This window comes from Elgaria multicarinata, chromosome 7 (assembly GCF_023053635.1).
Source record: "Elgaria multicarinata webbii isolate HBS135686 ecotype San Diego chromosome 7, rElgMul1.1.pri, whole genome shotgun sequence".
Classification (NCBI taxonomy): domain Eukaryota; kingdom Metazoa; phylum Chordata; class Lepidosauria; order Squamata; family Anguidae; genus Elgaria; species Elgaria multicarinata.
In genome coordinates this window covers 80,982,736-81,010,614 of record NC_086177.1, presented here as the reverse complement: position 1 = coordinate 81,010,614, position 27,879 = coordinate 80,982,736, and the positions used below count along the sequence as shown (strand labels likewise).

General features: G+C 42.8%; 1 protein-coding gene across 1 annotated transcript; it reads right to left on the bottom strand.

Annotated features, from left to right (window-relative positions):
• On the bottom strand, window positions 1–27,850 carry LOC134401707 (carbonic anhydrase 3-like). The gene is made up of 7 exons (XM_063130896.1): window positions 27,747–27,850; window positions 23,722–23,919; window positions 13,988–14,106; window positions 9,301–9,393; window positions 6,417–6,482; window positions 5,492–5,647; window positions 1–1,347 (listed from the first exon to the last, which is right to left on the bottom strand). The coding sequence occupies exons 1-7, from the start codon at window positions 27,781–27,783 to the stop codon at window positions 1,228–1,230; spliced, it is 789 nt and encodes a 262-aa protein (XP_062986966.1). The 5' UTR covers window positions 27,784–27,850; the 3' UTR covers window positions 1–1,227.
• Window positions 27,851–27,879: the final 29 nt, after the last annotated feature.

Genomic DNA, 27,879 nt, shown 5'->3' with positions numbered 1-27,879 from the left:
ACGATAAAATAAGAATTCTTTATCCCATTTTATATTCTGTTCGGATGTCTCAATTTCAATTTTGGGGAGAAGGAACAGGTTTAGGGTTAGTCTTCTGGGTTGATTTTCTCTCAATTCACATTTTGGTGATTCAGTATCACAATCCTATACATATTGCTCAAAAGTAAGTCCCACTGAGATGAATGGGGCTTATTCCCAGGAAAATGGGTATAGGATCAGAGTCTAAATGGTATATTTGTGTGATTTTTACAGAAGTCATGTTCGTATGTGAATATTATAGAGAAACACATTTCACTTCTTCTCTAGTAGCCTTAATTTACAGGGATATAAAAGATAGCAGAAACCAATTTGGCTGTGTGTGAAAGAGAGGTGGGGGCATGTCTACACCAGCCCTATATGTCGGGGTAGTCCCTGGATTGTCCCTGTGTGTCCACATGATGCACAGGGGATCCTGGGGGCAACCCAAGATGAGCAAGGACTTTCCCCGGGATATAGGCAACCTCAGAAAACCTGACTTTTCTGCGGTCCCGGGACCATCCCGCAGAGCACGGGCCATGTGGTTGCTGCTTCTGGGTCCTCCTGTCGTCCCCGCATGTCGCTGGAACTGTAAAATTTGCACCGAACTGCATAGGGGCAGTCCGTGCCCATCAGGAGTGGGGAGCAGGGATGTTTTTTTACCTTTTTGCAGAGGAGCGTAACTGCGCTCCTTCTCCCTCATTGGGAAAAAAATGAGGGCCACAACATCATCCTGGATGTCGTGTGGCCATCTAGACGCTTGGGGACGATCCCAGAAATGGGAAAGCCCAGGATCCTCCCCCCACTGTCCAAGATAGCAGGTAGGTGTAGAGATGCCGAAGAGGGAGGGAGGGGAGAGAGAGAGAGAGAGAGAGAGAGAGAGAGAGAGAGAGAGAGAGAGAGAGAGAGAGAGAGGAACTAAACAATAGCTGACTTTTTTTTTTGCGTCATATAATTATTAATAAAAATGCTTGCCTTAAGAAAGATTACATACAGAAATCTAACATTTTAATATGGAGGTTAGAATTTTCCCAGAGTAATTTTGTGTTTGTCCTCTAGAGGTTAGATTCGTTTAGTAACCTTGATCTGTTTGATTGCTCAGAATTTCTGGCTCAACAGCTCAGATCCAGAGGAAGAACAGCAGATAGTACACAGCATGAGTGTGGAATCTTGGGTCTTCCCCACTGAAGATGGTCAACTTCAGCCAAGATTCTATTGGCACGGACTTCGTACCATCCTGGTATTGAGAGGCTGAAGGGGCCGCCAGTTGTCCACCAAAGGGCAGTGGGGCTGCTCTGCAGGATTGCTAGAAAGGCTACGAAGCTTCAACATCTGCAGAGAAGCAAAATACATACAGTCTTGTTAGGACCACCCTAGCAAAACTGCACTAGTGTGAAGCACCAAGCAGATAGAGGAATGACAATGACTTCAGGGGCCAGAGGCTACCCAAGATGGCAGTGGGGGGAGGCAACCCAATAGGAAGGATACAACAAGTATACAACTATACAACTATAGACTCTGAAATTGCCTTATCTACCCACCCCCTCTTTAGAAGGTAATGTGCATTACTTCACTTATTTCAAAATGTGGGAAGCCAGTCCTGCTAGTGACCCATCCATATTGTCTATGTAAGGCACCAGATACATTGATATCACAACAACAACAACAACAACAACAACCAAGCAAGATTTGCTTATCAAAATCTGCCCACCTGTGAGAGTAATGAGGTGGGTGATCACATGGGAGAAGGCCTTCTCTGCAGTGGCCCCACACCTTTGGAACAAACTCCCATCGGAGGGGGTGTTCCGCCATGCACCATCCTTGCAGGATTTTAAGAGGGTCTTGAAAACATTTTATTGCACCGTGGCCTTCTCATGATATCAGTACTGTTGTTGCTGCTATTGCCGTTGTTTGCTTTTGCTCTATTTATTGTTGGCTTTCATTGTTTTTAATTGCTATTTTATTTGGGTTTACGTTTTTATGCTTTTACTGTTTTAACTGTTTTTGTGTATTTTATTGTTGTAAGCTGCCTTGTGAGGGCTTCTGCCTTGAAAGACGGCCAATTAATGTTTTAAATAAATAAATAAATGCGCTATAAATCCTGTCCTAGTAATTCCCACATCTAGACCACTATCACATTAGAACTATTATGCAAAGACAGCTTCGGCTATTGGGCGGTATAGAAATGTAATAAATAAATAAATAAATAAAATAAAGTCTAAAAGGCTGTTTTAGGGCTTCTTGGAGACATCTGCGTGACTTCTTTTGGAAACAGAACATTGGACTACACAGAACAGGGGTATTCAGTCCCAGCCCTGCAGGCCAAATCCATCTCACTTCGCTTCCTAATACAGCACTCTGGGTTCCCAAACAGCCCCACCTCCTTCCCCTGCTGCCACCCTCTTTCCACCAACTTCTAGTCGTTTGCTGGTTTCCCAGGCCAGATTTACACCTTGGCCTAATCTATACCAAGCAGGATATTGCACTATGAAAGCGGTATGAAAGCAGTATATGAGTCCCAACAGTTGTCAGTGCACTTCAATACCACTATAAAGCAGTAGTGTAGCTCCTACTTTTTATATACTGCTTTCATAGTGCAATATCCTGCTTGGTGTAGATTAGGTCCTTGTGTCAAATCATTACAAATGTGGAATAAAAGGCAGGATATATCACTATGAAAGCAGGATATGGTATGTGTAATGTGCCCCAACAGTTATCAGTGCACTTCAATACCGCTATAAAGCAGTGTAAATCTAGCCACAGCTTCTTCTTTTCTTTCTTTTTTGGGTGAAGTTTTCTCCCCATTCTAAAAGGTTGAAATGCCTCTCCGAAGGTTTAGTTCCTGGCAGGAAGAACTTGAAGCTAATACAGGCTGGTATTGTGGGTATTTTGCTCCTGCCACTTCTGCCTTCAATCCCACTCACCCTTGAGAGTTTCTCCAAAATCTTATTCGGGCCTTGGGCTGCTTAAAGAGGTTCACCACCCCTGACCTAGGGTGATGTCTACACCAGCCGTTTATTGCAGGATTGTATCGTAGCTGTCACTAACGGGCCACGTGACGTTCACCTGCTCCCACGGTGATCACAGCTCCACCTCTCAGTTTCCCCAGAATATCGCTGACTGTTTTTGTCACATTTTTTCTGGCTCTCTCGTGTCCATTACGAGGAATGTTTGTGGTGTGGGGCCCCCTTTATGAGGTCGTTGCTGTTCAAGTTGCAGGATAAGTGAACAGCCAATTACCTGTGAGGGGCGTGTGTACTGTGTATGGTGTTGTTTTTGTTTTTTAAAAAACACAAACATATCTCTGCACAGGAGCGCATATTCGTCAGAGTTCCCATCCCTCCCATGTGTTGCTGTGTATCTCGTGAGTATCCCTCACGAGTAATTTTTAAAAAATCCTGTGCCCCGTACCCATCTTCCTAGCCCCGCCCACTTCTACCGATACACATGGGGAACCACCATAACAGGGCACACGTGCTCCTGCAATGGCACTCCTGTCATTGCGGGGAACTTCGCTTGCGTGTGCCCCGTGATTGCCTATCGCAGAAGCGGGAAAACTCACCATCACCCCTCCTCTGTTGCGAAAGGGCTGTAGGTGTAGATTGGGCCCTAGACCCTTGGTCCTCTCTCTTCAGTTGAAGCACACTCATTCACTGATTTATCAGGATGCAGTTCTAGGTAGATTCAGTAGGAATACATCCTACTGAATTTTGTGAAATGTGTTTCAAAATAACTCAAAGTACATTTGGAAAAAAGCATCCTCACATAATATTGGTTTGATTACACATATGGCTCTTTCCTGATGGATTTCTGAAACTGCTCTTCTGAACATTTCCACTTTTGCTTCTTAGTACTGGACACACTATTCACGTCCTTGTCAAAGTGTACTGATTGCTGGGGTTCAGAAGAATGGGAATCATATGCGAGCAGGTTTCTGATTATCACAACTAATCAACAAGTCTGCACTTAGCTGTGCATTCTAAATTACTTTCTCACCATTATAAATACATTACATAGTGAGGAGACTGGGGAAATTTGATGGGTGATGCATTGATGCATTTTCATTTTAGCTTGCTCACATCAACAGCTCTGGCTCAGTTCTAAATAAAGCATGCACGCAACACAGCATTCTGTGTGTGCTGCAAAGAAGCAAGCAGGTACATTTTGCCCAACGTAGTGCTAGGCTGCTGAAAATTCTGAAGTATCCTCGACTGCAAATTTTCCAGTCTAACATGGATTTTGCAAATGTGCCAGATCACAGGTTTTGTGCTGATAGATCTTTATGACCTCTGGATTGTAGCCTTTTTGGAAGTGGATTCCATCAAAGCCAGAAGAACATCTTTACAGGTAAATAGGCACAGGGGGGGCACAGTAAACAGGCACAGGCTTCAAGAAGGTTTATGTTGCACAGTTAGGCAACCCTGCCAAAGCTAAGCTGCATTTTGCATTCTAAGGAAACGTTAAACTAAGACAAAAACTAGGACCTTATCCAGGAAGCAAACATTTGTCATCAGCCTAAATTTGTTGAGATTTTCCAAATCCAGGGAGAATTCCTTCAGGAGTGGTCTCACCACCTGCCTCTTTCAGGCAGCCCGGGACATTTCCTTCTCACAAAGAGGCATTAATCACCTCTCCGGCCCAGTCGGCTGTTTCCTCACTGCCAGTTTTTCTAAGCCAAGAGGGGCAAGGATCCAATATGAAAATGGTTGCATGAACCTGTCCAAGCACCTCGTCAACATCCTCAAAATGAAACAACTGAAACTCATCCAACAAAACCAGACAAGATCCAGATACCTTACCTGATTTACCTGCTATAACAGTGGTGTCAAAGGCCTAAACTACACCAAGCAGGATATTGCACTATGAAAGCGGTATATAAGAGGCAGGAGCCACACTACTGCTTTACAGTGGTACTGAAGAGCACTGACAACTGTTGGGGCCCACTGACACATACGTTATAATTATTTCATACCGCTATATCCTGCTTGGTGTGGCTCCAGCCTTTTATATGCCGCTTTCATAAGGCTTTCGTAGTGCAATATCCTGCTTGGTGTAGATGAACCCTAAGTCCCAGCAGATGTAAGACATTTTATCTTGGAAGTGCAATCGGGTATTTGATGGATCCACAGCATCCTTATGGTGAGCATGTAATAAGCCCAGACAACCCTGAAAAGCTCTGCGGGGCAACACATAGGAGATTTGATAGAGGCAGAGAAATACTGCCCCTGAATATACCTGTGCAGAGGCACACACCAGTGTTTGATTGCATCCACCAGGAGTTTTTCTCCATCTGTACTCTCCTAAAGCCATCTCTTAAAATGTCTCTGCATTTCTCATGCATGTATCAGCACCGAATCATGCATATAGTTTCTGATTAACGGAACAAGGTCTTCGGCAAACTGTATGTGTATGTATAGTTCACACAAAATGCATAGATAAGGAAACAAAGACAACTGCGTTCATTGCTAAGGTTTACCTGGTCCTCACTGACAACCATAGGCTCTTTCAGAAGAATCCAGGTAACACACTCTTCACAAGGAGGTGTAGTAAAGGACCCTTGGTAGGTAAAGTAGCTCCGATTTTGAGGGAAAAGAATGGATGGATCAAAGTTTTGAAAAGGAACCTCTTTTCCCTTAAAGAAATAAGAAAAGAAATGCCGCCATTAAATCCATCTGAAGAGAAAAGATCTAGTTGATGCTATGGATGGGCACAATAAATACTACTATTACCTCCAGCAGCCATTTTAAGTGAAAGGGTTCACACACAAATCCAGTTTTTTGTGACTATAGTTTTCTACAAGAGAGTGTGGAGGATACAATGTTAATCATATTCTCCTCCCCTAGGACCCCAAAATTCTAAATCTGGGAGGAAGACATCCTCTACCCACCAAATTTAAAAATGCTCAGGCTCATCTAATATTGGCATCCTTTGTCTTTTCCTACTACTTTCCCCAGGTCTGGCTATGCTGCTCCAAGTTTCTGGAATAATCACAGTGACCTGGTTCGCATGATCAAAATAAGCCACTATTGCTTAAATAAGCCACAGTGACTAGTTTTAATCCACAGCACATCCTGTTCCCCAATTACCCATCCAGGCTTTGTGATCCAAACCTGGGCAGCATGGCTTGTTTTAGGGGGAAACCGCCCTCAAATAACCCCACAACATTTCTTGTCTGCCTTGCTGGCTGTCATAAATTATTTTAATGTAGTGAACTGCTGAGAGATTCTCTTATATTCAGCAGTTTATAAATGTTACAAATAAATAAATAAATGTATAAATGTTACAAATAAATAAATAAATAAATAAATAAATCCCATCCACGATCTAAGCTTACTGGTTCCTCTTAATACAAAGAAAACGTGTTAGAAATCTGGTTGTTGGTCTAAAATTCATCTAGTTACCTTCGTCTTAATGGAGTCTATTTCTTCAAGAATTCTTTTCATCTCTGGCTTGAGATTTTTCCCTACCTGTCAGGCAGAAAACAGAAGCTGAGTAGCTGTGGAAGCAGATTTTCTTTCACCAAGTTATAAATCATGACAACTTCGCAGAATTGATCTTTAATCATCCCATCTGTCCCTTCAATTATCAACATTTTGAGAACATCTTGCACAGGAAAGAAAGAAAAAAACACCAAGAAAAATAATGCCTGCTGGGTTTAAAAACAAGAGGAAAATAACATTACAAATTCAGAATTTGCCTGATTGTTCATTTTATTTGGTTTGCTGTCACTTCATTACACTCCAGTTAACATGAAGGCAGCAACTAGTTCTGAACTCTGACTGCATTGGAATTCTAAATGCATGTTGGGGGTGTAGACAGACATGGTGCTGCTAAAAGAGAAAGCAATAGGATGATCCAGACAGGCTGCTGGATCATGTTTGCTCTAGGTCAGCCTTCCCCAACCTGGAACCATTGAAATGTGTTGGACTGTAACTCCCATAATTCTCAGCCAGCATGACCAATGGTCAGGGACAATGGGAATCATGGCCCAAGATATCTGGAGGCTGCTATAGACAATGGTCACGCTGGTTGGGAATTATGGGAACAGCAATCCAACGTATCTGAAAGGCAGCATGTTGGGGAAGGCTGCTCCATGCCTTACAGTCCAACGTCCCACCATCTGAGGAAGCGGAGTAAACTGTGCATTACATATTCTGACACATTCTGACAGAATTTCCTAAAAAAAAAAAAAAAAAAAAAGGCAAGGATATTGTACCTTGTTCCTGGGCTGTAACCACAATTCTTCAGTTATTGTCCAAAGTGGTAGTAAAATACCAAATAATAATAATAACTGTAGGCTCATCTCTTGTAGGAATGTCTCTTCTAATATGGCACCTCCTGCTCAGGGGATTTTTAAGTTCTTGTAATAAAAATTATTACTCGTTTTGGATTGAAAATTGTTCTCTGATTAATTGGGGTACCTTTAGTCCTTCAAAAAATTTAGGCTGCAATCCTATACACCAGACTTCCCCAACCTGGCTTCATCCCCACCCAAATATGTTTGGACTACGACTCCCATCTGCCCCAACCAGCACGGCCAATGATCAGGGATGATGGGAGTTGTATCCTAAGACATCTGGAGGACATTAGGCTTGGGAAGGTTTGCTGTATGCACGTACACAGTGGTTAACCACATGCCCATGGGAAGTCCACAAGTAGGACATGAATTCAATAGCATTCTCCCATTTGTGTTCCCCAGCAACTGTTATACAGAAGCATACTACTTCTAATACAGGAGGTAATATATAGCTATAAGGACTAGTAGCCATTGATAGCTTTATCCTCCATAAATTTGCCTAATCCCATTTTAAACCCTCCAAGAGGGCAATCCTATGGTCCCCAGACAATGAGTTTCTCTACATGAGCAATTTATTGTATGATTGGCCACTCACGGGAGTCTGCTGGTCATTTACATGATGTCATCAACCTCCAGGATGTTTCCCACCCCTTCCCCCTCAAATCTCATTTTAAAAAAACACATGAGGATAATTGATTTTTCAAAATAATCTCACGATTAATTTCACCACTAGATGTCACTCTTTCATTTAACTTTATGGAACATTGGCTAGAGGAGCAGTTGTCAATTATAAATCATGTGGTCGCTGTTGCTCACCGTCTAAAGAAGCCCAAAGTGAATGCGAAAAGACCCAAGAAAAAACCTTGGTAAGTGTGTGGTTTTCTTCCCCTTAATGTAGAGATACACATTGTCTGAGGAGTCATAGGATACTGGGAAATACCCCCCACCCAGAGGTCAGAGACAGCTTTCTAATCTCAGAAGAGGGAGTTGGCGATCTGACCATACTCCAAAAACCCCTCATAGCCAGCACAGAAAGAACCACACCGATTGTCCTTCAAGATCGGAAAAGCAACCTCAGAGAGGGGGAAAAGGGGGTGTTTTGGTGGATGGGGAGGAGACAAGAGAGGTCAGAATATGAGCTATCCTGAGTCTCTTCTAGGCTCCTTTCCTGTCCCTCTGAAGCATTGTTGTTCGACAGGCAAAAAGAAAGAAAGCCCATTTAGCAAAATATCCTATGTGGGAAGACAGAGAGGTGAAGGTTGCTTCCAGGGCTTCTGATCATCAAGTTGGTAGCCACCACTATATCTTGTGGTAGTAAAGTATTATCTGGTTGTACCAGGTTTGTGAATTCCTACTTGCCACATTGCTTGTGTAAACATTGCCTACAGGTAACCCATGAAGGAAGCTTTTGTAAATTGAAAGAAAGCTGCTTTTAGTTTAACTATGTGCTGTGTGAGAAAGTTCTTCTTTTTATCCATCTTGAATCTCTCACCATTTGGCTTCATAGGAGGACCCCGGGTTTTAGTATTATAAGAGGTGGGGAGATTAACTAAGCAATCAGTTTTAATCAATTTTATCAGTTGCATAAATAATCAATAATGTTACTTTCAGTAATGTCAAAACAGTGTGACTTTAACTCTTATTTGGTAACAAGAATAACACACTGAGTAGGAATTCTGGGTTGTTGTTTGACAGATCTGCAGTTTTATCTGTTCATTGCAAGGTATCTACTCCATATCTACTCCACAATAAGTTCCATTGAGCTGAATAGAATTTATGCCCAAGTAAAATGGATGTAGGAATGGAGCCTTAACTGTGTTTTCTTGGTGTGATTCAGATCTCACATTTTGATTACATTAATGTAATACAGGGAAAGTATTAATACTACTACAAGGTTACATGTTTAAATAAGTTAAATGAATTAGGCAGAAAGAAGTAAGAAAACTAAGTATGATAATACATGTAAGAAAAGAGAGATCGGAGCTTACTTGTAGAAGAATGGCTAAAATAGCCACACCATCAGTTTTTCTCAGGGCATCGTTATAATTACTGTACTTTGAATACCAGTGGATTAAGTGAATCTGAAAACAAAGAAGACATTACAAATGCCATATGACAGAGAGGCACAAATCCAAACTTCTTGCAAGTCACTGGAGAATTCATTCGATTTTTCTCACTATCCAATGTCCTTATAATTCTTACCACCAAGTGATCCACATGATAATTAGGAGAAAACAGGATAACCTTATAGACCTTCTATTCATTTAAAAGGTACAACAGATTTAAAAGGTATAGGCACTGACAAATTTATTTGAAATGGATTATGCATTAAATATACACTGAAAACCCACTTACCTCCACCGCGTTTTCAGAATAAAAGGGAAAAGGGAGCAAGGATCCTAATTAACTGTGTATTCTACATCTGTGCCCACATCACATATACATGCATATGTCAATTGTTATGGTTGTTTAGGGCTCGCTAAAGTGTTGATGCATTCTACTCTATTCCAGAGGTGATGAGGAAGGGTGTTCAGACTACATATAATAGTGCAGGATTCAGCTTTAGAGATCTCTATGACCTCCCATTTCTGAAGTTTTCTATGTGCAAACTTCAGATAGTTTAAATATTAAATTTCTCAAATTCTGTCCTGTATCTTTGCATAGAGTTGAGGTTAAGTTCAAATCCTGAGTCGAACTACTTTCACCCAGAAAAGTGAACAGTGTTCATTCGTACAAGGAAGTTCCAGCAACGCACACTAACATTTTGAACAAAGCCTTCTCAAAAGACAAAAAAGATGTCATACATCATCATTCAGCTAATTGGAGTATCTATGCAAAATATAACAACCAGGAACCAATAATCTATCTTACAATAATAAACAACAGTATTTACTTACAACGTTAGTGCAGTTGTCTGCAGAAGCTGCTAGGCTATATTTTGCATAGATACTACAATGAGCTGGATTATGATGTATTACTTTTTGTTTGCAATTTGTATGTCTCGTTATGCATATTGTTTTAAAGTTTTTCTAACTAGATATTATATAAAAAAATTAAGGTACAAATACTTGGAAAATGCCTCTAATTGTAAATATTATGATATAAAGGATTTCTTTGTTTTTTAGATAAAGCCCTGAGGAAGAACGCAACCGCGTTTGAAACGCGTAGGCACCTGGCACGTTAATAAAACTTTTACTAATAATATTATTGTTGAAGATTACTTGGTTCCACCCTTGCCTTTGGCTATTTTTTACTCCCCTATGGGGTTTTCCTTGCTTTCACACTCTAAGTTTGACAACATATGTTCCAACTCTCCTTGTTTATTCATGACCCTCCTACTTTCTGGTACTGCCCCCTAGTAGTTCACAGTCCATATTTTTGTCTTTTGAGAAGGCTTTGTTCAAAATGTTAGTGTGCGTTGCTGGAACTTCCTTGTACGAATGAACACTGTTCACTTTTCTGGGTGAAAGTAGTTCGACTCAGGATTTGAACTTAACCTCAACTCTATGCAAAGATACAGGACAGAATTTGAGAAATTTAATATTTAAACTATCTGAAGTTTGCACATTGTCCTCAGAAAACTTCAGAAGTGGGAGGGCATAGAGATCTCCTCAAACTTAGAGACCAACATTCTGGTCCCTAGACATTGTCTTGTGGGGCCATAGAATAGTTCAGACTCCTGGATCCGAACTCAGAGGCAGTGATCTGACCTAGGACTCAGGAGTCCAAGCTGCCCGCCCCTTCCCAGCCAGGGTGGAGAGGACCATGCTGGCTGCCTCTATGCAAGCTCAAAAAGGAGGGAAAGGGGGCAGTTTTGTGGGTGTGGAGGAAAGGAGACTGGGCCGGTTGGCTTATGAAAAATCCTCGGTCCACCCCAGCCTCCTTCCCTCCCACTCCCTGATATCTCAGCTAGATGGGCAAAAATGCCAAAAATCTACCTAAAATCCAGAGTGTGTGGGGAGGGGGGGAGATTGGAGGCAATGATTGCCTCGCCCTCCTCCTGCTATGCTTAGGTTGCCCATCAGCAAGTTTGGAGGCTGATGGGCATCCAGATAGGATTGTGCCCTTCAAGGAGGTGCAGCCCTCCGGATGTTGGACTACAACTCCCAGAAACCCTGACATAGGCCATGCTGGCTGGGGTGATGGAATTTGGAATCCAACAAAAGCAATAATAACCACAGCAATCGGTTGTTTCTGTGTGCTGAAGAAGTGATAAAAAGCCACCATGAAGCTTTGTTCCCAAGTAGCAGCCTTGCCATCCCATAATAAGATATTATCACTGAGACCTTGTTTGTTGATAGTCCTATCATATAAAACCATTGACCTCCTCACAATTGTTTCAGAAGTGTCAGGGGGAGTGGAAATAATTTAAATAACTGAAAGCTTGGTTTCCTACTGAAGTTTTTATTTATTTTATTATTTAGTAGCAAAAAAGCCCGTCATACGACAGATGTAGAGGAGCAGTCTGGTGAGGAGGTTAGTGGGTTTTGGCCCCTCTGCTAGGCCGGAAACTTCTGGCAGTTATCTTTCTTCGGAACTTGGAACTTCCATAGAAGGCCGCAGTTCCGAGAAATATCACTAGATGGCGACAGAGGGCAAAAACTATAACTGCCTTGGAGGAGGAGTCTGGGCTTTTATATATATTCAATAAACAAAAAATCTACGGTTTACAAAACAACGTTAAGGATGTACAGTTTACAAGCAAGCACCAAAAAGCAGGGAAATTGGGAGTTAAGGCTCACAAGGAGGCAGAAAGTACCAGTGAAATTCTCATTCTCCCAAAGCAGATAAACCATGAGGACAGGATGGAGAATAGGATATGCAGAGGTGACTGTGGGGTTGTGGAAAACTGAAGACGAACAACTTAGATGAACAACCCACAGTCACCTACGCATATACTATTCTCCATCTTGTCCTCATGGTTTATCTGCTTTGGGAGAATGAGAATTTCACTGGTACTTTCTGCCTCCTTAGGGAGGATGTGGAGTTAAGGCTTGTGAGCCTTAACTCTCAATTTCCCTGCTTTTTGTAAACTGTACATCCTTAATGTTGTTTTGAAAACCGTAGGTTTTTTGTTTGTTGAATTTCATGGCTTTGTGTAACGGATGACCAGATATCTTTTAAATCTCAGATGTGCTCATTACATATGACTTGGAAGTCACATGTAATAGCCACATCAGAGATTTAAATGAATTTTAAAATACTGCTTTCAAAAACTGCATTTGCCTTTTATGCTGCAACCTTACACTGTTAGCTCACATTGAGAAATCCATCCAAAAGGTTACTTCCTTTCCACCTGGCTATCCCAAAGCACATATCCCATATGACTTGGGTGTACTTTGGGATAGGCAGGTGGAAAGAAGTTAACCTTTCGGATGGATTTCTCAATGTGAGCTAACAGTGTAAGGTTGCAGCATAAAAGGCAAATTCAGTTTTTGGAAGCAGTATTTTAAAATTCATTTAAATCTCTGATGTGGCTATTATATGTGACTTCCAAGTCATATGTAATAGGCATGTCTGAGATTTAAAAGGCCCTCCCACACCACTTAATGCCCCCTCCCACACCACTTACCTTGTCCTTCGCGGCCAGGCGGTGGCTTTACTAGAGCCTCTGGCTCAACCCGGAAGTAGGGCTGCAGGTGCAGAAGCAAGCACCTGCGGCCTTGCTTCCGGGTTGACCAGGGGGCTCGATTCAAGCCCGCGCCCAGCCGCGACAGAGCAGATTAGAACCCCCCTCCCCCGGGCTGTCCCCTTACCTGGCTCTGCCACCGCCGCACACTGCGGCAGCGGCAGATCCAGGCAAGTCCCCCCCCCCCACTTACCTGCTCCGTCACAGCCGGGGCTGGGCTTGAACTGAGCGCCCTGGGTCTACCGGGAAGCAAGGCTGCAGGTGTGGCCTTGCTTCCGGGTGGACCAGGGTGCTCAGTTGAAGCCCGGCCCCAGTGACGATGGAGCAGGTAAGACACCCCCTCCCGCCTGGCCACTTACCTGGCAAGCTCCCCCCCCAGGCAAGCCCCCCCACTTGCCCGGTTTCTCGCAGCTGGGTGCGGGCCGCGCTCTCCCTTCTTCTCCCCCTTCCCTCCAGGGAATCTGAGGTGCATGCACTGCCTTATCAGATTCCCCATAGGGAAACATTGGATTTTTAAAAAAATAATTAAAAATTGAAGGAATGGACTTTCGAAAAAAGAAAGTCCATTCCATCAATGAGGAGGACAGGGCAACACAATCCTACTACTGGATTGCATGGTAAGGCTCCCAATTTGGAGCTTTTAGTGCGCAAAAAAAATGGTCGCCACCCGGAAGCATTTCTGAGTCAGTTTGAAACAGAGAGGCTTTTGTCATTTGAAGTGCCATCCTGCCCTCAATATTTCACCAATCTTCTTGAAACGTGCAGGGTATGTAAAACCAGCATTTCTTTCTGGCAGGACTCCAGAAAGATTGGTGAAACATTTTCCATTTTAGGATGTTAGAATGACCCCCCCCCCCCAATAACGGCTTTTAACATGGTGGAATGCTGTTTGTACTCTTCATCCTTAACACACTGCACACAGCTGTGTGCAGTTTAATAGATTACTGCATTTATAGCCTGCCATTTTTCCTCCAAGGAACCCAAGGCAGGGTACATAATCCTCCTCCTCTCCTATTTTATTTTATCTTCTGTACAAATATACTCACCTCTCCTGCGTACCTTGTGGCATCCACAACATGCTCTGAGCCTTTGTCATCTGTAGAACCCCAGTGGATTTGTAGCTGACGCAGCCTGTAAATTCCTTGGAGTGGTCCTCCCCTCAGCACTGTAAGGAATAGTAGAGATTAACAGATGGCTTTGCTGTGTACAGCCATGCAGTGTGAAGGCATTTCATCTAAGGGTGATGAGCATCTCTAACAGGTGTGGTTGATGTCAGAGAGAGCATCTTATCTTCCACCACCTTTCTAAATGAAGCGTCCACTAGAACTGGTGTCCACCTCTGGCATCCTTGGGCAGTTGCCAGGGTCCCAGCACCCTGCTAGGATATACTGCTAACACCTGCCTCAGTTCCTCTTTCACCCCCCCCCCCCCACTTTTTATTTATTTATTTATTTATCGCATTTCTATACCGCCCAATAGCCGAAGTTCTCTGGGCGGTTTACAAAATTAATCTGGGCGGTTTACAAAATTTGGCCCACTACTCCAAGCACGGCTTGGTTGCAGGGTCTAGCCTCCATTTAAATCTCCTATAAAACCCTAGACCAATGCTATAGGAGGAACATTGTGAAATTGAAACATGGTGGCTAGACCAAGTCGCCATCAAATGGGACTACCAGAAAGCCCTTTGCCTAGGAGGCCCTCAAACAGGAGACAACCTTGGTGTCCACAGCAATGTTATTATGACTACTCCTTTTCCTACAGCCTTCCCAAGGTGGCTGCTCTCCAGATGTTTTGGCCAACTCTCATCAATTCCCACAATGCTGGGAATTGTGGCCAAAAACATCTGGAGGGCCCCAGGTGTGCATTGGCTGTATTGCTAGATCAGTGATAGAAGTGAATGGCAGTTGAAGAAATGATCAGCTTGGTCATCCAGGCTACCAGTATAACTAAAGGGGACATAATGAGGGAATAACAGATTGGACTCTGCTGGTGATGATCAGAAGAGATTGCAAAGAGGCATTTCTGTCATGAGATCCTTCCCCACCCAGACCCAAGTTGAAATAGAGGGAGTGATGGCAATTCTTCAGAAATCAGGAGCTGCTCCCAACATGGTCCACACTGCAAGATCAGTAAGAACCTAAGAAGAGTTCTGCTTTGATCAAACCAAAGGCCAACTAAGGAAGACCACAAGCAGGACATGAAGACAAGAGCACTCTCCTACTCGTGTTATAGGAGACAATATATAGCCATAGTGACAAGAAGCCATTGATAGCCTTGTCCTCCATGAATTTTCTAATCCCCTTTTAAAGCTGTCCCAATTGCAACCATCAGTTGGTGGAGCGACTTCCCTCATAGATACGTTTTTCCTTCTTTCCTTCCATAATTCAAGGGGCTAATTTATAATCCACCTTGAAGTTACCTTCTCTTAACTTGAATTGTCTTGGAAATACAGCATCAAAAAAGGAAGGAGCACAGCCTGATTAACAGCATTTGCCTTTGATGTGTTCCTTTCCTACACGTAAGGATCAAGTATAGGCTATTTTAAAACAGCCCTAAGGCATTGAACACATAAGCAGAATACATAAAGCTCCAGAGATGCATACCTCTCTCCCTTTCCTAAATTCAAAGCCAGCCTACATATTTCGTGAGGGAATGGGACTAAACCACTGAAAAATGCCATCATGCTTCTTCATGTAAAAAACCCAAAAAAACTCCCTACACATTGGAAAGCTAACATATCAGGAAGATCACTAGGACCATTTCTATACCTGCCTTTTTTCCTGGGATCGTCCCAGGATCATCCCTGTGCATGCAAATGACACACAGGGGATCCTGGGAGTAGGCAGGGATGATCCCTCCATTTTCCTGGGATAATCCTTAGGTGTAGAAAGGGCCTAGGTTAAGCTAGCACCCTTCTCCCTGACATACTAGCTTTCCAATGGCAGCAGGGCTATTTTTAAATATGGAAGGACTATATTGTGATCCCCATCTCTATTTGAAAATGGTCGTCCCAAAAGTATTGTACCAATTGGACCTCCAAAAGGTTTGATGATGGTGATTTGCCTGCTTTAGGAACTAAAACCATAAGAAGAGCCTTGCTGAATCAGACTCAAGGTGTATTTAGCCCACCATTCCATTCCCACAGTTGCCAACCAGATGCCTACTGAAAGCCAACGATAAAACATGAGCACAATAGCCCTCTCCCATCATTATTCCCCAGCAACTGGTATTCAGAATCATGCTGTGACCTCTCATAAAGGTAGCATATAGTCACCATGTCTAGTAGCCATTGATAGCCTAACAGTAGCACTGTAGAATGACAATTACAAACCGGCAATCTTGTTTGAGAACAAGAATAGTCAACTCACTTGTCACTTGTGAGTTAATTAGATGTCACTTTGTAGGCATCAAGTGAAGCTGGACCTTTGCCCAAAATTTACCCTCTTATTCTCTATAAATAGAGCATGCCTTCTAACGTAATGAAGAACCAGATATAATTACAAGAAAGGCACCTGAAAAACTTACATAGACCTTTCAAATCACAGTTTTCAACTTACAAAATTTTTTCTTTTGTTTCCCAATACTAACATTCAAAGCAATTTCAATACTTCAACAACACATATAAAGTTGCTAGATCAAATAACCAGAACCTATTCCAATAATTTATAAATGGTATCCAACTTTTTTTTGCGGGGGGGGGGGGGGAGTCTGGATGGAGTTCATTCTTCCCTCTCATAACAACTTAAAACTTGTCATTTTATTGCAATTTTTCCCATGTATGTTGTTTGCCAAACTTTTGCTAAGAGGATCATTGCAACTATTGACACATAATTCACCACTAAATCCCTAGGATCTGATTTTTAATATTACCCAGGAGTATAGTTGTTGGGATTAATTGCCATTCATAGACTGTAATTTCTCTGATGCCATTTATTTTCTTGTTCCAATATTCCTTAACCAGATTACAATGGTTCTATATATCGGCAAAAGTCCCCCTACTCTAGCACATATCTATTACTGTTGGAAACAACCTAGACAACCCAGCTGTTATATAGTATTTATATGGTATATAAACTTATATATTACTATATAACATTATATACTATATAAATAATATACACCAGCCAGGGTTTTAGAGAAATTCTAAAGAAAACCTCATATAGATAGATAGATAGATAGATAGATAGATAGATAGATAGATAGAGTTTTCTCTAGTATTCACATCTAGTACATTTCTACAATTTTTTCAACACATATAATTCCATTGCTCTTCTGAGATTATGTTTAATTCTCTTTCCCATCTTTGTTTAATTATCTCTGTTTCATTATCACATGCACACACACTTTGAGCAATAATCCTTTCTGCCATGTTCAAGCTCAAAAACTTATCAAAAGCAGTAGAAACCCTGGCCATGTCTATTCCCCTAATTCCTTCTTGAATATAACTTCTAATTTGCAAGTACTGAAAAGGGGAAAGGCGCAAGTTCAAATTTCTATCTACCAGCTGAGGCATATGAAAGAATAACTCCCTGGGAAATATAAACTTTAGCATTTTCTGAGCTGTTTGCAAACCACACAGAGCGTTCCCTCAGTCCTTGCTGTCTGGAACCCAAAATTATTAATTACTGGAGCAAGGGGGGAAATACCTGATGCTATTTCGCCCACCCACCCTAGATTTTGAGAATTACATCTCTAATTATGTAATTCTTATGTCATCCCCTGCCCAACTTTCTCCTGTTGAATATACCACATCCAGTTTCCGGGGGGGGGGGGGAGAGGGAGGGAGAGGGAGAGAGAGAGAGAGAGAGAGAGAGAGAGAGAGAGAGAGAGAGGGAGATGCCTTCTTCTGAACTTGGTAATAATATATAATATTAGGGACTGAAAATACTCTTCTAGCTCTCTCCTGCTGCAATATTTGTGATCCCACCTTTGCCTTTTTATAGTTCCATATATACTAATTACTTTACACTGTATTCTGAAGTTGTTCTTTTTGAAGACTCTTACTACATCACGACAGTCTCAACAACTACTCCTTTCTCTCTAATCCTTATAAAACTGCTTATCACACCCACTATGGCAATGTTCCCTTTCACAAACGAATGTAAATAACTTCAGAGGGAAAGCAACTGATTCTCAAACGCATCAGGAAGTGCTGGGAAGTATTTTGTGCTTCAAACACAAGCGGAGAAGAGTTGTAAGGTGTGGCATGGTGTGGTGTGGAATGGGATGGGATGACCCAGTGCAGAGTGAAGGCTCCTTCTCACCAGGGCCAGCAGCAAGGGTAGGCATGGCTGGACACCGGCCAAGGACCCATACTCCTCTGTGGCATCACCAACCTCAGTGACGACGAGTATCAAACCTCTCTTTTGCTGCCACAACCCTATTCTTTATTTTCTGAAAGGATGAAGGAATAATAAACCTTTTATGTGTGAGTGTGCATGTGCATTGTCTATCTGAAGTAACGCAAATGACCTAGCAGACATGGTTGTTAAACAAAATAAGAACAAAGTTTATTTATATAGAAAAAGATTTTAAATGACACTTTAAGATTATTCTTTTTTTATATGTAATATTTTTATTTTTCAATACTTAAACATACATCAATACAATTAAAAGAAAACAACATAATACATTAATGTTGATCACATTAATATCATATATTCTCGCTTAATCTTTTTAACATAATCATACTTAACCTAAACGTGCACCCCCCACCTCGGGATCTACATTATCCACATTCATCTACCTCCCTCAACCTCCCAGGGAATACTAACCACCTCCAGATCCTTTAATTCCACTTTCCTAATACTAACTTGAAACAAGCCTCAACTAAACTTCACTCCCTCCTACCCTCACTTAATCTCCTTAACCCTGACTCCTCCTAAGGCCATGGCTAGACCAGGAGATATCCTGGGGATCACCCCAGGATCATCCCTGTGCATTCACATGGTGCACAGGGGATCCCAGGGGCAGGGAGGGATGATCCCACCCTTGTCCTGGGATCTCGCCCTACCCTTTTAGCCTGCTTTTTCCATAGTCTCGGGATCACAGAACATGTGGCTAGGCATCGCATGTTGTCCCGGCTCCTCATGAGTAACCGCGAGGAGCCGGGCATGGGGCAAGGATCCAATTTGAAAATGGTTGCATGAACCTGTCCAAGCACTTTGTCAACAACCTCAAAGTGAATCAACCAAAACTCATCCAACAAAACCAGACAAGATCCAGATACCTTACCTGATTTACCTGCTATAACAGTGGTATTGAAGGCCTAATCTACACCAAGCAGGATATTGCACTATGAATGTGGTATGAAAGCAGTATATAAAAGGCAGGAGCCGCACTACTGCTTTATAGTGGTACTGAAGTGCACTGACAATTAGTGGGACCCATGACACGTCTACACCAAGCAGGATATAACACTGGCCATAGCTAGACAGGGCGAAATCCCGGGGCGATCCCCGGGATGGTCCCAGTGTGTTCACATGATGCACAGGGGATCCCGGGATCAGGGAGGGATGATCCCTCCCTTGTCCTGGGATCTCGCCCTACCCTTTGAGCCCATTTTTTCCATGGTTCTGGGCTGATCCCGAGACTGTGGAATGTGTGGCTGGGCATCCGGTTCCTCACGAGGAGCTGGGACCGCACACGAGGCACAGAGCTCCTCAGGAGCTCTGCCCACTTCGGGGGCGGGGTTGGGGGAACAGGGGATTTTTTTAAAAAAAAAACCCACTTATCTTTTGCGCACAAGCACTCGTTCGCGTCTTCTGTGACTTTTAAAAAAGATGAAATGGCGGGTGCGACGTCCTCTCCTTCCGAGGCCGTTGTGTGCTGCGTGTAAACAGAGGGGGGATCTTGCGATAAAAACATTGCGAGATCTTCACCCCTCCGTCACGCAATAACAGGTAGGTCTGACTAAGACCACTATATAAGTGGTATGAAAGCAGTATATGGTATGTGTCAATGGGCCCCAACAGTTGTCAGTGCACTTCAATACTGCTATAAAGCAGTAGTGCGGCTCCTGCCTTTTATATACTGCTTTCATACCACTTTCATAGTGGAATATCTTGCTTGGTGTAGATGAGCCCTTAGTCTTACCCTTCCTACTCTACTCCTTCTAACTCCCACTAACTAGATATAGCTTCATCAGTCCCTAAGGACCTCTCTGTCTGAATAACTGTCTGCTCTCCCCTTATATAAACTCGGTCTCCTCATAAACACACACACACACACACACACACACACACACACACACACACACAGAAGCCCCTCCCACCTTTCCCTCAGTCTCTACTAAATAATTAATCCTGACTTACCTGGGTTCTATCTAACAGAGCAAACACATATAAGCATTAATACAAACTCAACATGGCCATCATTGTGATTTTGTCACATCATTCTCTTGCTATTACGCCTCAAACTGACACTTCTCAGTATCATCTCCCATTTCACCACTTCACCAAGTCCCAATGAAGTTGAAAATGGGAGTTATTGGCTCCCCGCCATTGGGGTGGGTGTAATTACTGCTGGTGCAAGGGAGGCAGAGTCAAGAGAAGATGCTCCGTTTTACTGCCCTGCAGTGAGATTTGCACAAGTGTCTCCTCCGTTTACCACCCAGCCATTAAATTTGTGCAAATCTCCCTAACCGGTTTTTTTTTAAACTGTGTGTGATGGAACAAATTGGGCACCTGCACCAGCAGTACTCACACCCACTGACTCACCCCAATGGTGCCCCATTCTCTCCATCCCATGCATCTACCTTCTAAGGGTTTTTATTTTGAATTGTTGGAGGAATTTGTACAAATTCACTAAAGCGCAATAATCCCAGCACCACCGGTTCCAAAAAAGAACTGCAATGTATGTGGGGGGGGGGGGGAGCCAAAAAATCCCTTTTGTTGACTTCACACAAACCAGTTTTTTTGTGTATGGAAAGATCTGTTGGTATTGAAATGATGCTGGAGACAGATGGTAGCTCGTTCAGAATGAATGCTCTTGCAGTGCGAATGTAAAAAAACAAGGCAACCAGACTCTGCAGTTGGAGGTTTGCAATATCCAGTAAAATCAATAAAAGAGCATCGTCTCCAGAAAATATCTACCCAGTAAGCTGCAATTGTAAGGACAATTAATTCTTGCCTAGGACTGATGCCATTGAGAGTCAGGTAAAAACAAAATTTATCAGGCAAAGAATGTTTGCCCTGTTTATATATAGTCATAGGGAGACCGAGTCCCATTGACGCGACGTCTCACCTGTTGCCAGATTTACAGTGACAGGTGACAATCCACAAGCGAAAATAATGAGGCTCACTCTTCCCCGGGATATAAACAATGGCTTTGCAGTGTTGTTTTATGATAAAAACAAAGTAACAGTCTAGCACAGTTGGCTGTGTCAATAAAGATGCATTAACGGGTCCAGGAATAAATAAACATTTGCTGGGCAGACAATTTTGGCACGTTCTTTGTCATTATGGTCAATCAAGTCAGCTATGCGTGTTTGTCAATATGTAATTATACTGGCTTGCATTTCAAGAAGGAAATTTTCCGTCGAAAGCAATGCTCCTTTTCATCCGTGGAAACAAGCGTCGCTAGAGGCTTTCCTAGTGCGAGAGTTCGGCACGCAGACTTAACAGCCTCCACAAAGAGGGCTGGAGGTGCTGAGAAACGTTCTGGCATGGCGCACTGCAAGTGGACCTCGTTCCTGACCTATAATGCCACCCTCCCACTGTTCTAACCCTAAGCCCCTTGAGATATTGAACTCGTCTTTATTTGTAGCCTAAAAAGGGAAAGGAACCCATGTCTCCAGGGGCAGAAAGCTGATAACCCAATGTACTGTGGCAGTCCCGGAAGGCCTTTGTTTGAACAACGTTCAAGTTCTTTGACCTCCAGCAAGAGCATGGAATTTCAAAGTTAATGCTACCGCGGATCTTAAATCCTTTTGTGTCAGAGCTCGGATGGTCTCATGTCAGTGACTGATATCCTATGTGCTGGAATACCCAAGGATAGAAGATGTGTTAAGCACAGGGCGATAGGCTTAGCTTTGACTTTTCTTTCTTTTGTTGGCACGGGGATGCCTGCTTGCACAATGGATGGCTTCCCTTCCTTTCAGCTGTGTAATTCTTCTCAGATGCACCCATACAAAAATAAATCACCACCCACAAAATGCAGTTATGTAAAGGTCTTGGAGACAGACCAATCTCAAGTCTGGATCAATTCTGCCATGGCCATATGACAGATGAGGACGCAAAGAGGCAGCAAGACAAAGGGCACACGTCCTGGCTCCATGATCAAATCAATCACACACCCATAGGGTGACTTCTGCATGCTAACAGCCCGGTTCCTGAGATTTGCTGCTCCAGCACATGTGTGAAGTATAGGGCATAACAACTGTTACACTCGTACCACATCACAAAACATGAACATTATATTAGTGCTGCAGCAACATCGCAAAAACACTGCAAGCAGATATGATGTTACAAGTTTTTAAGATCAGTATGTGAAGTTCTAATCCTTCAGTTTCTAAAATAGTTTTAGGAAGGCTCACTGAAAGCTATTACCCAAAGCATCCCCGGATTAAAACCAACCAACCACTTAATTTACTCTAGGCTATGGCTCTAAGGACTCCCAACAATTTTTTTTAATTGAAAAACCTCTGAAGGATATGTCTGCTCAAAATTCCAGTCCCACAGCTACCTCCCATTCATAGGGAGTGGGGTGAAAGCCACAGGGAGAAAATCAGCTAGAAGGAAAATCCCATCGAATATTTATTTTCAGAATTATCATCCCAGACCTTGGAAGTACACCAGATGATGGGTAAGACATCACCAGATGATGGGTAGGACATCATCTGAATTGGTTTGTGAACTGCAAACTGAGAGCTGAAAGTATGATGGTGAGCAATGAATCAGAGTCTTTCCCCATGCAACTTGCAAGCGCAGCTGCTTACTCCAGATTGGGTCCATAAGGGGTTAAAAGGGCCAAAGTACCCCAACCCGCCACGTTAGGAATCTGATCTAGATTGGACAGCACCTACCATGCTACCTAATTCTGAAAGAAAAATCATACACTCAAGAGCAAACCATGTAATTAATATAGTTTGGGCCCCAGCTATATAAACGCATTTATTCCTTGCCAACTTTGGTGGAAAATTAGGAAAAACTAAGTGCATTTGGGTTCATTTCTCATACAAAAGTTGGCAGAGTTTGCAGTGCTTCTAGAGTGCATAGTTTTTTTCTACCTCTGGACCATCCCACCACTTCTGTGTATTCATCATCCTCATGAAATGGAAAAGAGGGGCAGTCCAGGGAATGGGCCACCAGAGAGCCAGATGATGCTGAAGGGTCCATGAGATTAGGCCAATGGGTAGATGTGGCCATTGGGCCATCTGAAATTTAGCCTGTACTATACAATATAATTTATCCCCCACAATTGTAAAGTACATGTTGCAGTCGATGGAAGTTAGTGTGAGCAAAACTGGAATGAAACCTTTATAATAATTTTGAAATTTGCATCATCGTCATCATCATGCTGTTGTCATCATCATCATCATCCATCTATCCATAACACGTCAATACTGATCTAGCCAAAAAATAGAATCTTAGGGTGCAATCTTATGCATTTTTAGACAGAAAAAAAGTCTTGCAAAGCCCAGCATTCCCCAGCTAGCTATGTTGGCTGGAGAAGACTGAAGCTCTCCTTTCTCGACTTGGCAGTTCATCCACCCCAGAAATTTCATATGGACCATACTGGTTAACTACAAACATTTACAAAACAGCAAACTAAAATTTACCTGAACGATCGAACGTGTCATCGAATGCAATCCGGCAAGATTTTCCAGTGTTCTTCAAGGACTTAGCTGCACCGGGATCATAACCAGTAAACCAAGGCAGTAGAACAGGATCTTTGAAGACATTCTTGGTAAGGATTGCAACAGGTGATTGATTATTCCCTTTGGCGAATGGGTAAGATTCATGCCAACGATCGGGCCCTAGGAAAAAAGAAGCGGGGACAAGACTGTGTCATGTTCTGAAGAAGAAGCCACAAGGTTTGCAAAGATTGCATGATACCTGCTTTCAAGTTTGTTTAGATTTGGGCAATGCAAACTTGGGAATTAAAAGCTGACCTTGCAATTTAGTATCTTGTTCAGCTGCACAGCATTACCATCCCTTATTAGGAATGAAGAGGGCTTTAATTTAAAAGTCAAAGGCTGCAATCCAATACAGTGTCTAGTATTACACTTACCTAGGAGTAAGTCTCATTGAACTCAATGAGATATATTTTAGAATAAATATGTACAAGATTGTGCAGGAAGAAAATGAGAATGGATGTGCAGTTTCCCATTGTCATAATGGATTTTGATAAACGTCACCCATGATGTTATTTATTTTATTTATTTATTTATTACATTTTTATACCGCCCAATAGCCGAAGCTCTCTGGGCGGTTCACAAAAATTAAAACCACAGTAAAACACCCAACAGTTTAAAACACAATTACGAAATACAGTATAAAAAGCGCAACCAGGATAAAACCACACAGCAAAGTTGATATAGGATTAAAATACAGAGTTAAAACAGTAAAATTTAAATTTAAGTTAAAATTAAGTGTTAAAATACTGAGTGAATAAAAAGGTTATTCTGCATACACTTTTGATCACTAGAAGAAAAGTATGTGAGGCTGATATACAAGCCATCAAGCATTTCTACAACTTCATTCGTTTAAAGGGAAATTGTGAAGACTGTATGGAAGTCCCCCTGTTTAAGAAAAATGGAAGTGGAAAAGTTAGCTTAATAAAATATATTTCTTACAATGCAATCCTGTACATGTTTATCCTATCATATTCTTATGCATGTCTACTCAGAAGAAGGCCCTGTTATGTTTAACGTAGCTTACTTTATTTTAAGTCATGAATAAGATTTCAGGAATGTATAGGATCGTACAGTTAGTGAGCTATTTACAAAAAGCGGAGCAAATATATAGCACACAGTCTAATGATAGTGTGTTTGATCCAGCTCAAGTGAAGTATTTATTGTCTCATAGACTTTAAGAAACAGATTTCAAGATGTGTAGCGCTTATGGGTCCTACTGAATTATGTGAGGTTTAAAAGTGATTAAACATGTCTGTATTGTGCCATGCGGGTTACGCATATCTTAAGTATCTTACCTGAAAATAAGTTCTTCACACAAATTGAATCTCCTATACAAAAGTCATGAATCTTCTCCGGATCGGTACAGAGTGGCTGTGGCTCAATGGCAGAGCAGCTACTTTGTGTGCAGAAGGTCTCAGGTTCAATCCCCAGCATCTCCAGGGCAGGACTAAATATTTTTGCCTGAAACCTTGGAGAGCCACTGCCAGTAACTGTTGACAATTCTGGGTTCAATGGTCCAGGAGTCTGATTCAATGATCAGATTTGCATGATACTTAGCTCTAACATCTCTTATTCTAAAAGGTAATCATTGGATTGGATCCAGGATCTACCCTCCATGGAATTTAAGTCATGGTGGGTTGAGGCACATACTGTCGGCATTTTGAATATTCAGCCCTTGGTAGGGGGTGGCCATGATTTGCCGTTATCATCCAAACTTGAGCAGCAGGGGTTGTTGGAGGGGAAAACAACCCCATGGGTTAATTGATGGTTGTTTCCCCCTCAAACAAACCCTATCACCTGGGTTCAGATATAACACGAAGTAAGCCACTGTGGCTTAAAGAAGCCACGGTGGGCTGCAGTGATCATGTGAACCAGTTCAGCATAATGCAGCTTCCTATGTTCTTCCTAAGAATATTTAGGATTTCCTTTTTGTTAGGGTCCTTTTTGTCAGTCTTTGATTCCAAAATCAGGTAGAGGACTTTAATAAAATCTAAGTGCTTCCTCTTGATTTAAGCATCGCAAAACCAGCAATATTGTTTACCCAAATGAGAAAATATCCACAAGAAATGTTTTTACAACCTCTGCCTCCACACTCCTGTAAACAGCCCAAAACAGAAGTGATTCAATGAATATAGCATAAATGGGTTGAGTCAATCAAGTGAGCTGGTGGAACTGGACTTCCTGCCCCCTTCCTCCAAAGGCAGAGCTCTGGGGGCGGGGCGGGGATCCCTGAAATCAGGCGGTGGACCCATCCATCCATGGAAGGAAAATCCTGGTTTCAACCCAGTGATTAGTTTCTAGTATAAGACTTGTTAGAGCTCAAGACATTTGTCTAAGTCCAGGAAATCCCAAATGCAGGGATCTGGCTATTTTTACTCCATGGAGAGACATTTCATCTATTACATTTTTATCCCACTCTGTCTAGAATGAGGTTAGGATGGCACACATGGTTCTCTCCTGACACATTTTGTCTCCAAAATAACCCTGTGAGGCAGGTTAGGCTGAGCAAGAATTTGAACCTAGGTCTCTTCAGTCCTAAACTAATACACCACACTGGCACTCCGCATATGATCTGAGGCATGCTTCGTTCATGCTACATCACGTATACCAAGGTCAGGATCTGGAAGTGAAAGCAAGTTCTGGAACAAGAGCCTTAGATCTAGACTGAACGGAGACATGAATTGTGCATGTTGCATGGGAGGCCCCATCCATTAGCCAGTGAAGATGAAGCTGCCCCAGTGCTCTTCCACCCCATGCCTTGGCCCTTTTGAACTGTGGTTGTGAGCCTGCGGGCAGGGCCTGTGGCTTTTCTTGTACTAGCTGGACAGCCCTTTGAAACTCTTTAGGCACTTTGCAACAAGAGCAGCAACACCACATGCAAATGGCATATGCATGCTCGGATGGCACATAATGAAGCAACGGGGTTGAAATTAAGCAGGTCTAAGTTTGATCAGTGCCTAGATATGAGACTGCCTCTGCACACTGATGGCTGAGGAAAAAAGATGGGCTAAAATCGTCGATAGTTTAAAAGAGGAAGCTGTCACTGTTCTATCACCCACAAAATTAGCCAGAAAAATACAGAAGCAACCAACAAAAGCTCTGTAATAACGCACAGACTTGGCATGCAGAAGGTCCCAGCTCTAAGTCCCTGGCATATCCAGTTAAAAGGAAAGATCATGGAGCACAAGGGAGGACAACCAGATGTTTCAGATCACCCCTGAGGGAGCTAATGATGGGAGAACCTCTACCTGAGATTCAGAAAAGCCATGGCCAGTCGGAGACTTTGCCAACCTAGCTGGAGTGCAACTCCCATCATCCTCAGCCTTGCTGGCTGTGGATAGTGGGAGTTGTAGTCCCAAAAAATTGGAGGTTGCCAAGTTGGGGAAGGCTCTGTCTGAAAATCGCCTGGCTTAATTCAACTTCCTGCATATTGATTCTGTCTTGAGTAAACACGTGTTAGCCTTTAAAGTACCAGTTGAGATATGAGCTTTCCCTAACTTGGTGCAGAACATGGTAAAGTGCAAACCATCCGGAGGGCACAAGGTTAGGGAAGGCTGGTCTGGACGATGGGGCTGCTCAGCTCTCCCCCATGTTCCTAAAGAAAACAAAAAGTCAGTCGACATAACCAAGAAGTGGGCCCCGGCAGCGATGTGGTCCCATGAAGTGGACTCTAGCCCAGGAAAGCTAATGCCAGGATCAGGGTTTTCGTCTAGAAGGGGCCACCGGTGGGCTCATCTACACATTAGGAGTGTGGAATAAAAAGCAGGATATAACACTATGATAGCGGAATGTGGATTGTGTCCCAACAGGTACCAATGCAATACCGTTGTCTTGGCACTGCCTTTGGGATGAGGGCGCTCTGGTGGGTTCCACTACCCGAGCCTCGGATCTCAGATGGGATGCTCGCAAGCTCCCCGCGGAGGATTCCCTTAACGCCCCCCACTCACCGTTTTCCCTGGAATATCCCCACTGGGGCTGGGTCATGGTCTCTGCTGGGATGAACCGGGCGGGGGCGTAGCTCGGCTTCTCCTCCCGGCCGCTTCGGCACCAGGGTAGCCGCGGGCATTCCACGCCAGGGCC

Coding starts and splice junctions, on each gene's coding strand:
- LOC134401707 (XM_063130896.1), bottom strand. CDS start 27,783: ATGACCCAGCCCCAGTGGGGATATTCCAGGGAAAACG. Junction 6,483..9,300: donor TTTTAGCCATTCTTCTACAA/GTAAGCTCCGAT, acceptor TCTGCCTGACAG/GTAGGGAAAAATCTCAAGCC. Junction 1,348..5,491: donor TGGTTGTCAGTGAGGACCAG/GTAAACCTTAGC, acceptor GCTTCTCTGCAG/ATGTTGAAGCTTCGTAGCCT.